The 12,811-nt window shown below is 39.1% G+C and overlaps 1 protein-coding gene across 6 annotated transcripts in view; it reads left to right on the forward strand.

Annotated features, from left to right (window-relative positions):
• The first annotated feature begins 907 nt into the window (after positions 1-907).
• Positions 908-12,811, forward strand: part of LOC111247711 (corticotropin-releasing hormone receptor 1-like) — a 75,546-nt gene continuing 63,642 nt past the window's right edge. The window contains exon 1 of one of the 6 annotated variants that reach the window (XM_086984997.1): positions 908-1,675. In XM_086984997.1, coding sequence (XP_086841123.1) covers positions 1,453-1,675 — 223 coding nt within the window. In that variant the 5' untranslated portion in view covers positions 908-1,452. The remainder of the gene's footprint in view (positions 1,676-12,811) is intronic. The other 5 variants (XM_022798969.2, XM_086984996.1, XM_022798967.2 and 2 more) reach the window with 5 other exon arrangements.

Consider the following 12,811-nt stretch of genomic DNA (forward strand, 5'->3'; position numbering starts at 1 on the left):
TATATATATGTAGGCTACAACTAACGCAGAAACCGGATAGGAAGAACGAAAAACGTATGACATATGCAATTTCTGTTGAATAAAAGATCGACTTCGTACTATAGGTAAAAGCTACCTCTATTTCTTCAATGCTTACTATGGGACTCTTTTGAACAACTTTGATGTTGATGCGGCTAAAATCATACGCTCCATGAAGGATAAACGCTGAAATATCGCAAGCGAACATTCTTCTTGTAGGCTATTAAGAGTTATACATCTTAAAATGTTCCTAATTTTAACCATAGGTTCATAGAAGTGCTATAAACTACGTGCTTGGAGCTCGTCGGGCGCCGTTTATCAAAATAAAAACTCAAAGGTTGGCTTCTTCAATTGAAAAGATTTATTGTGTATTGGTATAATTATCTAATTATCATAATACTGCGTAACTTCATAGATCGCGGACGATCGAAAGACACTTGATAAAAACCAGCATTTTGGTTGATAGCGGTTCGGTGAGCAGACAGTCTTCGCAATGTTCGAAATACCAATATGTAGACGTTCGAAACGGAGTTCTATTTTTATATGCAAAGGTAATGCTTTAGATATGTTATAGAATATAATCAACAAATAGTCTTAATACGGTCAGATCTTCCGGGTAGCTGAGATTTCTGGTTGGCGTACTGATTTTGCCAATGCTCACACGGATAAAAATGCGAACACATTGTTCTCTCAGATCACATGATCTGGTCGGCTAAACGTGAATAAGGTCTTCGAGCCTGCGAACTTACCAAGCTGCCATATAGATAGAGTACCGGCTAACGTCGAAGCTGCCGTTCATGCCTTAGTTAGGCAGCTGTCCGCTGCTGGCGCTCTAGTCTCTACGCTGGAAAGGGTCGCCGATCCTTGCAGGACGGTTGTATGCTACAGCATGAGGTTGAAGGAATAGGCTGAGCCTTTATCGTATCTCTTTCTCACATTTAGTTCGCATCTGACGCTAGACGAAGAAGTCGGCACCAATAGCAGTAGAAACAGCATTAGCACGCTATGATGAAGGGATTGTGTCCGTGAAGTTCTTGTGACCAGGCGAAAAACTCTGCGGGAACAGAGCTGATCAGTCGTAGCTTGCTTTTCATCAAAAGCGTTCCGTGTCACGTAAATGCGCCAGCCAAAAATCAACTTCTTCAGGCCTCTGCTGTGCGACTTTGAGAAACTTTTAAGATTAAGTGCATATGTTCAGTGTGCGCACACGTGTACAGATATTTTCCCTCTATAAAAATGAGCTTCGCTTTAAGATGTGACAACAAGTAGTGCCAGCGATTTCCAACTGTTTAAACCTAACAATATTGTACACTGGTGCTTTTTTATTTCCATTAAAAAGTAGATTCTTTGGTGATTGATTATCCTCGCTAGCAAACAACTAGAGGTTTTCTTAGGTCTGCGTTCGCAAGTGATAAATCACCTACTAGTGACAATATGCAATTAAGAACGGGTAAGGATATATCTGCATTGACTCTGCTTACTACTGACAAGATTGCCGCCTTAAGGACGGCGGCCATATCAACTTTAGTAGCGGGCACTGCACAGGCGCGAAAAGATAGTAGTCTATTGAAGCTTGAATTTGATGAACGTTATGCGTCTCTAACAGAGAATGAATGTCTGGCTGCACAGAAGGGCTGGAAAGTCGAAGCTTTAGCAGGTGAGTTAAGAACAAAGGTATTATACTTTAAAACCTTAAATAAAACTACTATGATAAGTTGTGAAGTCGCCACAGTTGGGCCTACTTCTAATGCCGTAAGGCAACAAGTAGATAACCGACTGCGTACGGACCGAGATACAATTATCCCTGAGTTTTTTGAGAGCAATAATCCTATTTACGGCTAACGCAAGTCGGCTCGATATATAGAATACTAGGCCTCTTAGAGTTAGCCGCAATCATCTGCTCCCTGTCATCATTGCTATTCATTATTTGACCTAATATAAGATACAATGGATAAGATACAATAAATGCAGCTCGTACACTGATCTCAACTCTGTAATCTCAGTGTAGAAAGCCGAAAAGAAAAACGACTTTCTTTTTCCTTGGTATCTCGTTCCCTACGATGAGTGTACACCTCGTACCTCAACTAGACTTCGAAGTCGCTTAATTTTTATAGTTTACTATATGCATATATGCCAATTTATAACATTACCTCCCCCAGAAGGTGTGTATCGCGTAAGCTTACTGAAAGCGAGACACTAACAGAAGCGAGACTTAAAGATTCCTTTTTTTCTGTTACTGATTGGTATCTTTCTAGCTTAGCAGCATAATGTGTAAATGATCCGGAAAATAAACTAGTAGCCAATGGTCTATACGATACGTAGTACGATACGATAGTAACAACTACCCATGCGGTGAATAGTTTTTTAGAAAGTATATCACGCTTATCTGTGCCTCGAAAGCTAAGTTGGGGCATAAGTTGGGGGGGGGGGGGTAAAGCTAGGGCATCTTCTTTATTTAAGAATCCGACATCCAACGTAAAACACACTTTACATCAATTGCTATACATGGAGGAGTGTGAGTTTCTTACCAGGCAAACAGTCTTACATTGTCATAGCCGGTGATCAAGCACCCACCGTTTATGCCCGACATTAAACCAATTCGCCTTACATTTTACACATACTAAAGATCTATGTAATGCGCCATTCAGTACAATCAAGAACGCTTTGCAGATTAAATTGTTCATAATTCAAGCTCAATGGGGCGTTACGCTAGGCAGGTAGTCTCTTTTGTTCATCGAAATCAAATAGGCAAAAAAAAAAAGGCAGCGATATAATCCATTTAACTTCATCAGTTACCAGTCCTATAGATTGTTGACATTATCACCTACGTAAAGTATGAGTCCAGTAAATAGAACGATGATGGTAAGGCAATATTGGTTAACTTTATCAAACCGGATGGTTCTTTAAATTTATTATGCAGTGAATATTTAGGACGATGTCCCTTTAGACCTGAGCAGTTATGGCCACAGTAAGCAGAGACCTTTGCTGAGCGGAATGTGAGGTTTTTAGAACGCTTTTTATAAATTTGACAATAGAGCGAAAGAAGTGAAGTGTGTCCGATGACAATCAATACGACCAAATATTGTTCTAAAATATCTTCGATTCATCACTTTATACTTCATATGTTTTTTTTAGACATAAATCGTCCTTCAGGTCAAGTGTCCTAAATGACAAGTTACGACATAGATAACTAGAGCTTGGATAGGATGAATTATAACCGTTAGTTCATTACGTTGGGCCAAGGCTGTCGGTTCCTGAATGGAGACTGTTGTGAATTGAAGTAGATATTGTTAGAAATGAGTTGATTGCCTCAGATTCTTAGCTAGTCGTACCCATTTGTTTCCTTAAATAGCGATGCAGCAATAAGCCCGTTGGTAGCTTTCCTACGAACATTCTCGTACATGGACATTACATCATCTCAAATATGCATGATCGGGCATCAAGTATTTGCCCCTTATGATTACCTTAAACTTTCTGCAAAACAAAGCTTACGAAGGCAATATGCAAATATGAAGAGCAATACTTCACCTTATCGAGGGATACAGGAAGATAAGTCATCCTTGAGAGAGCTTGTGGTACATTGATTTTTCCGGTTGTGGCTAGGTTTACGGATGAGACCTTCTACGTGTGCAGATATGGCATCAGACTTCGTCAGTGTTTATCTGTCATGTTCTCCAAAACCGCAAAAAAATGTTTATTATTATCTTCTCAATAGCTTGGAGGGAAGAACTGCAAATGTCGTACATGAAGTGTTCACATAAAGGCTTGACGGTTATAATCGCCAATCAACATTTTCCGAGCAAAAATAACTGTCTCGTCTGGTACGAAGAATTTAAGGCTTGCCATGTGGTCCTGGATTTTGAAGTATCTACTTCGACATAAGTTAACGTCCATTCTAGATCGAGCAGCTCCTACATGAAAATAAGTTTACCGTAACGTGATTTTTATCTATGGTTTTACGTGCTGTGGACATTGTGTGTTGTGTAAACTTGGATGAACATGCGTTAACACTGCTAGCGTGACATATGATTCTCCAGATGCCAGAATTTTGTTGTAAACGCACTAAAAAGGACTACTCAGCTATAGCATGATAGGAAATCACTTCGGCTATGAGACATAAGAATAATTTCACTGGGCTTGATAATGGGCATGATAAACACAAGCCGTTCTGCCATGTTTGAACGCCATGTGCGAGGCGACACAAGGTGCTTTGGAGGGCTGAATCTCTTTAATATCGGCAAGCCGTGCCTTGAGGTTGGTAACACGTATGTAATACGTACTCTGCTGTTCCCTGTAATGCCAACAAGGGGCATTACAGCCTTAGCGGGCTGGACACGAAAGCGCGTGTTGCCAAAAGCATCGAACTCTTTAGACATAGTTTGATCGTAGTAGGACAATGTGTTTCGCATCTCCGGGATGGTGCAGTAGTAATGTACCGGTTTACTTAGCGACGCACAGTTCGACACCGAGTGGAAACACGTTTGATTTCGTACTGAAGCCCTAATGGCGACACACAGTGCAAAAATTCTAAACATTGCAGTGCATGATTTACGAATACCTTTGCCACTCGCCTAGAGGCACAAGTACGTATTAACTGCATGATCTGCTAGATGAGAACCACCGAGTCCTGAACAAAGCATCGTAGGACTAGGTCAAAATAACAACGCAATTAAGTGAGACTAAAAGGTATATGAAACCTTCTTCGTCAGTCAACAACAAGCAGTCGGCTAATTGATCTGTCCCTTGATGAGTTATCTGTGATAACGGTTAACGGGCTTGTTGAATATCCCTGTCGGAATCTAAAGACAAAAGCGTAACTATACAAAAGGAGATCTATTCCGTACTTTTCATGCTAAATAAGACTGTAGCCACGTGCTAGGATCTTTTCTATGTACCTGCAATTAATCGATAATACTATTCCCTTCCAATGAAAGGTTGAAAACTCTTTTCTCCAACAGTATTAGACATTTGGGAAACCTGGTATTCTACCTCCATTGATCTTGGCCCCTGCAACGATAAAGCATCTGTTTGTTTCTATTAATCATTAACTAAGATGCATAGGGATTTATTAAGTTTTTATTGCTAAATTGCCCTTTGCCTACTTGTGTCGGACTACTGCAATACATGTCCTACGGGTGATAAACACATTGACGTTATCAGATAGCGGGATCCCTTAGAAACATGACTCCGACAAGAAGATGAGCAGGACTTTCTTAAATGTGTTTGGCCTAATCTACGGATATTCAGCTGAATGTATTAAATTGTAATTAAATAGAAGCGCATCACTGTATCGGCTCGTTTTGTACACGTTTAAAGCTATTCAGTTCTAGACAACTAAGCTGCTCAGTAAATCACATAGGCTTTAGTCTAAGAAGCCTTCGTGTTTAATCTACCTAAAACTTGATCGCTTTTTTATTATTATTCAGTCCATAAAATTAGGAGTCAAATGTATCGAGATGGTATAGAACTTTACTGTTACTGCCGTTTGGCTGAAGATTTTCCTTTCAATTGCATTGACTGTCTGCAGCTGGCTGCGATTGACGTCTGCTCAGTGGAGAGGCTAAGTGTCACAACCGTTGCGGACGAAGAAATCCGCTCAGGCCTGTTAATTGTATAGAAAAAGGAAAGGAAAGCAAAAGCTTTTACATAGCCAAAACACAATTAAATAATAATTGTGGACGCGATTAATAAATAAGCCTTAAGTAGCAGCTATCCTTTGTTTGTTAGCTACCGTGATCAAGTTATCTTGAAACGGTGTAGAACGGAAAAAACGCGCTAATACGTTTTCCCTTTCTTACGGGTTTCGGTATTGGGGTATTGTCAGCTATCTAATGAAGACCTATCATGCCGAATTGATGCCTATAATTATCGACGGTAATGACAATGCAAGCCCTGTCGTGACTTCAATTGATGGTAGAACTCATTGCCACTTACGATAGATGTTGGCGTATTCCTCGATGTGCGACTGGGCGTTTGTCATTGGTCGACCAGTTTAGATAAAGAACTGACTCCAGACACATTATAAGCCATATAACGTTTACTTAATACCTTGTGAAAGTTTGTATCAAGTGAATCTCGAACGGTCGATCATTTGGAAAAAATTAAATTCATATTCAAGCACATAGAACTCGATCCTCTTCGACGATCCTATATACTGGTTCGTTGGCCTACTAGAAGTTAACTTCTCGTCAGATTATTCCGAGCGTCTGCTCGAACCGTGCAGCTTTGACCAGCATTAAATTTCTGGTACTGGCAAACTATTACAGCCTACGCAACACAACGAGATCATAAGCTTTCCGGCCAATGTGTCCGTTTCCAAACGAGTCAACACCTTCGGACGAAATCAGAATGAAAATCCAGCTTGCATCAACATTTTTGACGGTCTATGCCGACGGAAAAGGTCCTCCGTGGTTTCAACATGCTCAAATTCAAGCCTGAACTTGCAAATCGGCTTAGCTATTGTCTTAAAAATGAAATCATACAGCATGGTCGTTTTGCGTTCAGTTTGTTCATGTTGCATAAATAAAGCCATCTCAGACTTTGACACCCAGCAAACTCTTCGTCACCGTATTAACTTGTGTTTGCCGATTTCCTAGTGAATACTCCTTGCGCCTCCTGTATGTATGAAGTCCGCGTCTCCGAACTTGCAAGACCTCTTATGTGCGCACCTAATATATAAAATAAGTAAGATAAAATTATATATGGTCGTGCTTAGAATAGAGACGTATTAGTATGCACTCTTTCATTCAATGTTTAAAAAAATCAAGCCTAGTACATTGAAACAGAAATGGTTAGTAATGGCCCGACGCGTTCTGTCGTCTGCTACAGTCTGACTAGCTCGATCTCATAAATCTCCTTGCACTTCGATTAAGCGATATTATTGATTATCTCCTGCTGAACGACCCCCTCTCCCCAAAGCTATAAACTTACAAAATAGACGGCTTGCGTCATTACGCGATCTGTGAAAAATCTATAAAACGTTTCCACGGGCCAAAGGGTAAGATTTTCTATGAGGATTAGGCTTGGATGCATCGAAATAGTACAAATAGCTGCTTTCGACGATCCTCGAATTTCGTTGCACAATGAAACTGCTAACGATGAGCTCTTAAAAAAAGATCAATCGTAGAGACTTTTTGCACCTTTTAAGCGTTTCTAACCTTTGGATCTTTAGGATTTCTTGTTCGCAGTCAACTTACAAGTGAAACTTTAAGCCCAGATTGTTTTACATTAAGAGTATTTTAACGAGACTCCAACGAATCTACGCTCGGCATTAAAACTCTATTTGAAAATTTACAAAAGGAAATGTCGAAAATCAGCTGTAAGCGATTAAGACTATCTAAATAGATATGACCCATCCAATAGACATGTCTGTCGGGGATGCATCTGTCAAATCGTAAAAAATATTATCCAAATATCGATTCCAATTTAAATGCATCTCGTGAAAAAGCCATATCAGCCTTGGTCAAACTTAAAGTTACAACCCTTTGTTGATGTTATACTCAGTCAACATGTCTTTGGCCAGTAGAATTAATTGTTGGCTTAGCTTTTTAGCACGTAGACAGTATAAAATTGTGTAGTGATAGAAAAAAGTAATCTCAATTTTTTTCCTACGAGACTACTGTGACGTACATGTAACCCTTATCGCCTAAACCTTAAAAACATGTGAAGGGAACGTAAAAAAAGTAGAAAATATAACTATCACAAGAGTTAGATTCTATAAAACAAAACAACAAGGCAAACAAAAAAGAACGTTGCCGTAAGTGGTGCCGAAAACTAGGTCTGAATTTCAATCGAAATTGCCGAAATTTCGATCATTATGCTTATGCAGTCCGACTACTTTAAAATGTCTACAGGAGCAAGTGATGGATAATCACAATTGGGTTATTAGATTAGTCTTTGTACTATAACTATCATAAAATAGAAATATATTCTTCTCTCTACATAAGGTGCACTGATGGTTAAAGCGATGTACAACTTCAAAACTTATTCTTCCAGCCATCCCTCTACACCTTAAGACTGCATCGGTGCTCGTGATATTACATATCTTTAGCAAAAATTATTTAGTGATCAACTCATCATTTCCCGTACCGGCCGATAAAACCGCCTAAAAATTGGAACGTCTTATCTTCGAAAAGAAAAATTAAGCAATCATATAGATACAATTGAGCTGCCTTAAAGTTTTTTTTTTTTATTTCCATCGAACGGAACAATATGTTTCGGTAACATTAGTCCAGTGTAAAATTAGCTCTGTTCATTTAAATATAAATAGCTTTGCAAATTGAAATAAGCTATGTTGACCCAAGCAGAACCGGCTCACTGGATGTCGGAGGTGCCAAAAATTTTTCACTCATAACTCATAAAGGCTCATGGCTGTACCAATGCGCTAATGTATTTAATAAGAGGTAAAGTATGGGTGTTGTGATAAGTTCAACTTCTAGAAGAGATACCCAGCCAGACACATGTGATGCTCACTAATACCTGTTTTAAAGTGTGTTCATTATCACATAGATTGTATAAGTTTTTTTTTTTTTTAATATGATATTTGTTAAAATGAACTTTGGTACGAAATGTGATAATACCATTGAGGTTGTATTGATGCTTCCACTTCCACATAGTTTTTTCAAGTTCATGAATTAAGGAAGCCCTTGTTCTGTCCACTCTGTAGACGAATGTAGCAAATAGTAGATAGAAGCTGCCACTAATACTCACATAGTATACTTTAAAGGCCCCATAGTCCTTTCGCGGACAGGTATTGTGAAAGGCTCTGGTAGACAGATTTAATTACGAAACATTTAGGTCCAACTATAAACTAGATCAGCGGAGAAATCAGATTCAAGCAGAAAAAATAGAAGAGAATGGTAGTGAACGTAAATTTCCTCTTAACCAAGTAATTTTGCCATTGACGACTTTTCGACGAAAATTAGAGGGTGGAACCTCCGCTTTCGGAACAAGTACCGCAATGAATCTGCTAGATATTTGAGCTTATCTCGCTCAAAAGCGCTAACGCTTGCTTTTTGTTGACAAAAGTAAAGGCGCTAGTACGCCGGTAGCGATTTCTCCATTGTGGAAACCAGGTTTTCAGTTGCCTAAAGAGAGCTCCTTTTCCGGCTTTTAATAGTGTCTCAGTCGCTAATTATGCCTCGCTATCAGCCAGAGCTTTACCGCAATTACAAACGTGCGTAGGACAACAGCGTGACGCACAGTTAATTATGGAACGTCATTGTCTATCTTTTAAGACAATATCACGATAGTATTCGGCTATGGTGAGCCTTCTCTAGCTTGCGTCACAGTTGTGTCTGTTACCTAGCTTGGCTATAAAAAATAGGATTTGGTCGTAAACTAAACATGCTTTAGAATGACCCACCTCCGTTTTATTTATTATTTATATAAATTGCAGTAAATTTAATTGACGCGATAAGGCAAAGCTAGCAAAAATTAATGCTCCTATTTAACTAAATAAAGGCCTGCCTGCCTGCCTTGTTCTATGGTCTCGTATCTATTCTATGTCACTGAAAAATAGTTACCCAATAATCCTGCATCGATACTGATCGGTTTTTGTATTGCCTCAACTAGCCTGTTTCGTTGAATGTATCTCTCCCAACCAAACAATGGTCCCGGCGATCTACTAATCATCCAAGGAGTTGAGCAAATTTATTAACAAGCTCGACACATGCCGTCATCTACATTTCAACTCCTCCTAAACTCAGGAGACGGGTAGTAAAAGTAAAACCTCAGCATTACACACTGAAAGGATGTCTGAGATAAAAAGTAATGCGCAGAACTAGGCAAACCGATGACGAGTTATCCGCCTCGAAACAAGAAGTTTAGGATAATCTATTAATGGATCCCAGGCAAGCTACCGACACTCGAAGTACGTCCTTTACTCTGCGGGCTGCGGAGATTTTGTCAGTTATTGTACATATATATATATATATATATATATATATATATATATATATATATATATATAGATATATGTATATGTATATACTATAGGAGCACAGCCTTCCACTGTTTTCGAAGAATCAATTTTATTTTAGGCGCAAACACAAGGCCAAATTATCGGAGACTACTCTGAACAAACAAATCTAGCAAGCTTGGACTGGCTTAATTCAATGGAGAACTGCCTGATTCGGTGTTTAACCAAGTGAAATTGGGCTATCGAACGGTATTCTTGGCGCGACTTGATGCCGCACATGGTACAACTTTTTTTCCAGCTGTGCGTCACATATGGGTCGAAGTACGGGACAGTGAGCATATGTCTGAAACGCTGTCCTCATTCAAAGAAGCGCAAGGCTCCCTAATGTTCAGGAAACCCACATGCAGTGAAAGGATACGATACGGCAGGCATCTTCGATGGCTTGATGCCTAACTACGCTCGTTGTCTTTAAAAATATCTAAGTGAATGGTAGCCATTGTGTCCTTCAGGCATCCGGGCAATACCGTATGATTTTGGGTGTGGGCGGTTAAAAGGCAACGCATTTATTTCTACAGTCCCGATTGTTCGTTACAATGTCCGCACTAGTTCACTTAAATTAGCTTTGTTCTGTGCATGATTAGTACAAGACCGGCCGGTAAATTTTTTGCTGATTTTTGTTATTATGTTCAACACTCTAATTAGCCCTGGTCATACATAAGAACAAAGTCTTGTGCTTAGTATAGTGTTAAAATTAAAATTTACAAGCATTGCTCAACTTGTACAAGTAATTACATTGAGCCTAATGGACACTTAACTACTACCTATCGTTTTCAATCAGTGCTCAAGTACTGTTTAGACTATATGTAATTAGACTATATAATGTATGTATAAGGATGTTAAGTATTTTTTTTTTGGTGTTGTCTAAATCGTGTCAGGTGAATCCTACATGTGGAAAGATCTACATGTATCAGATCTATATGTATAATAAAAAAAAAAAAAAAAAAAAGGAAAGGAAAGGAAATCGAGTTCCAGAAGAACTTCTTTTCCGTCAGCTAATAAGTTGATTTACACTCAGGGCGATCATCGTTGAGCACTTTTTCAGGCGCGGAGTTCACGCCATGCATATCACAAACGTTCGGAGCTGTTTTGGCAGAGCTCGGGAAAGGCGAAATAAAGTAAGTGTCGAAAATGTACTTCTTCAACCAAGAACATTCCCCAGTGATGACTGAGCTTGAGATAAAATCACAGAAGGCTTATGAACAAAAACAACTTGTATGGATTAGAACGTTTTAACCGATTCTCGACCTGGAGTATCTCACAGTTTTCAGTTCTGAAGCCTCTTTGGATACCAGTACGGAACATCGTATTTGTGTCCAAAGAGCTTAGCCTTATAATCACGCAGTTTCTAAACGTGCGTCATCCAGGCATCGCGGGCATACACTTTGTTGAGGAGATGTTTCTTGGTTAAAAAGGATCTTCGTAAAGTCTTCTTGCGTAGATGTCTAGACTTGATCACGTCTCTCATCCGAAATGGGACTGTAATACTCTCGCTACCGCCTAAGATATTACCAGAGGAATCGACCGACTGACTGCCTTCGGTACTAGACAGAACGGTACACGCATACGAGTAAATAAATAGTGGCGAAAAACGCGCCGTATTTAACACAGTTGGGCATTACTTCAGACAGTCGGTACGAAACTTTGTCCCGCGGATAGCGCAATAGTCCACAAGTTTACTTGCTCAATTTAGTATGAGGTGTAGAAAATAAGCTAGTACATTGGGCATGGGACTTTTCCATCATGATTTAACCTAAAACGATTCCAATCAGCACGAATAAAAATTCTATTTTTTACGTTAATTTTCCTTAGTACCTTTGACGGAACATGTCTTTTTGGAAACCGCTGTGGGAATATTACATGAAAAATAGGACCTCTCACAAACAGTACAACGTTTGCTAAAGTTTATGGTAGAAAAACATTTGGCTATCTAAGTAATGCAAAACTTCATATCCTAGTCTAGTAACAGTCGTTAAAACGGTCTTCTCGATTCGTACGAAGAGCTTTCGCTCCACTTCAATACAGATATCGGTCCGCGTGCTTTATGAAAAAAAAAAAAAAAAAGTAACGCCACGTATAAGAAAGCGCTTATAGTTTTCTATGTTACGCGCCACGTATAGTCAAACAAGACATATATTTGTCAAAGATTATAATATACATTTGAAACGCATTTGTTTTAAGAGTAGACTGGTTGAAAATGCATTTGTTATATTTCTATCGAAGACCACAATAAAAATTTCTCCTGTCCGAACGAAGCCTTCGAAGCCTTTCAGGACTAGAACGGTTGGCTTCCAGCACAATGAAAATGTACCTACGCTCAATCTGTTTTTTTGTCCTAGTTAGGACATGAACTTGACGGTGCTGCCCAATTCTGTCGATTGATATATTTTATTTGGATACATAGGCTATCTTGCTTTTCAAGGTTCCTTGTTCCTAAAACCATGAGAACCACTCAATTCATCAAAAACATACCTATTCGATACCGCAATACGATAGACCTTTAAAGATAAGTAGACAATCACAGGGAAGCCTTTACTCACAGGAATATGTTCTTTATGAAGGGGTTATATCGGTGCAGGTTTACAACAACGACACACGGTATTCCGCAACGAAATATATATATTTTTTTTGCAGGCAGTGTAAATCGATTACGTATCGTCATCATTTGGTTCGCATAGACAAAGTACAAATTTCGTTTAAGCCATAAACATCTGCGTAAACAACAAACTATAAACAGGGCAGTGGTAGTTAATTCGCGCCTTTAGCGAACAATATATATTTGCCCGTTAATTCTAGTTGTTTAATAATATATAAGTT

This window comes from Varroa destructor, unplaced genomic scaffold (assembly GCF_002443255.2).
Source record: "Varroa destructor unplaced genomic scaffold, Vdes_3.0 BEIS01000003.1, whole genome shotgun sequence".
Classification (NCBI taxonomy): domain Eukaryota; kingdom Metazoa; phylum Arthropoda; class Arachnida; order Mesostigmata; family Varroidae; genus Varroa; species Varroa destructor.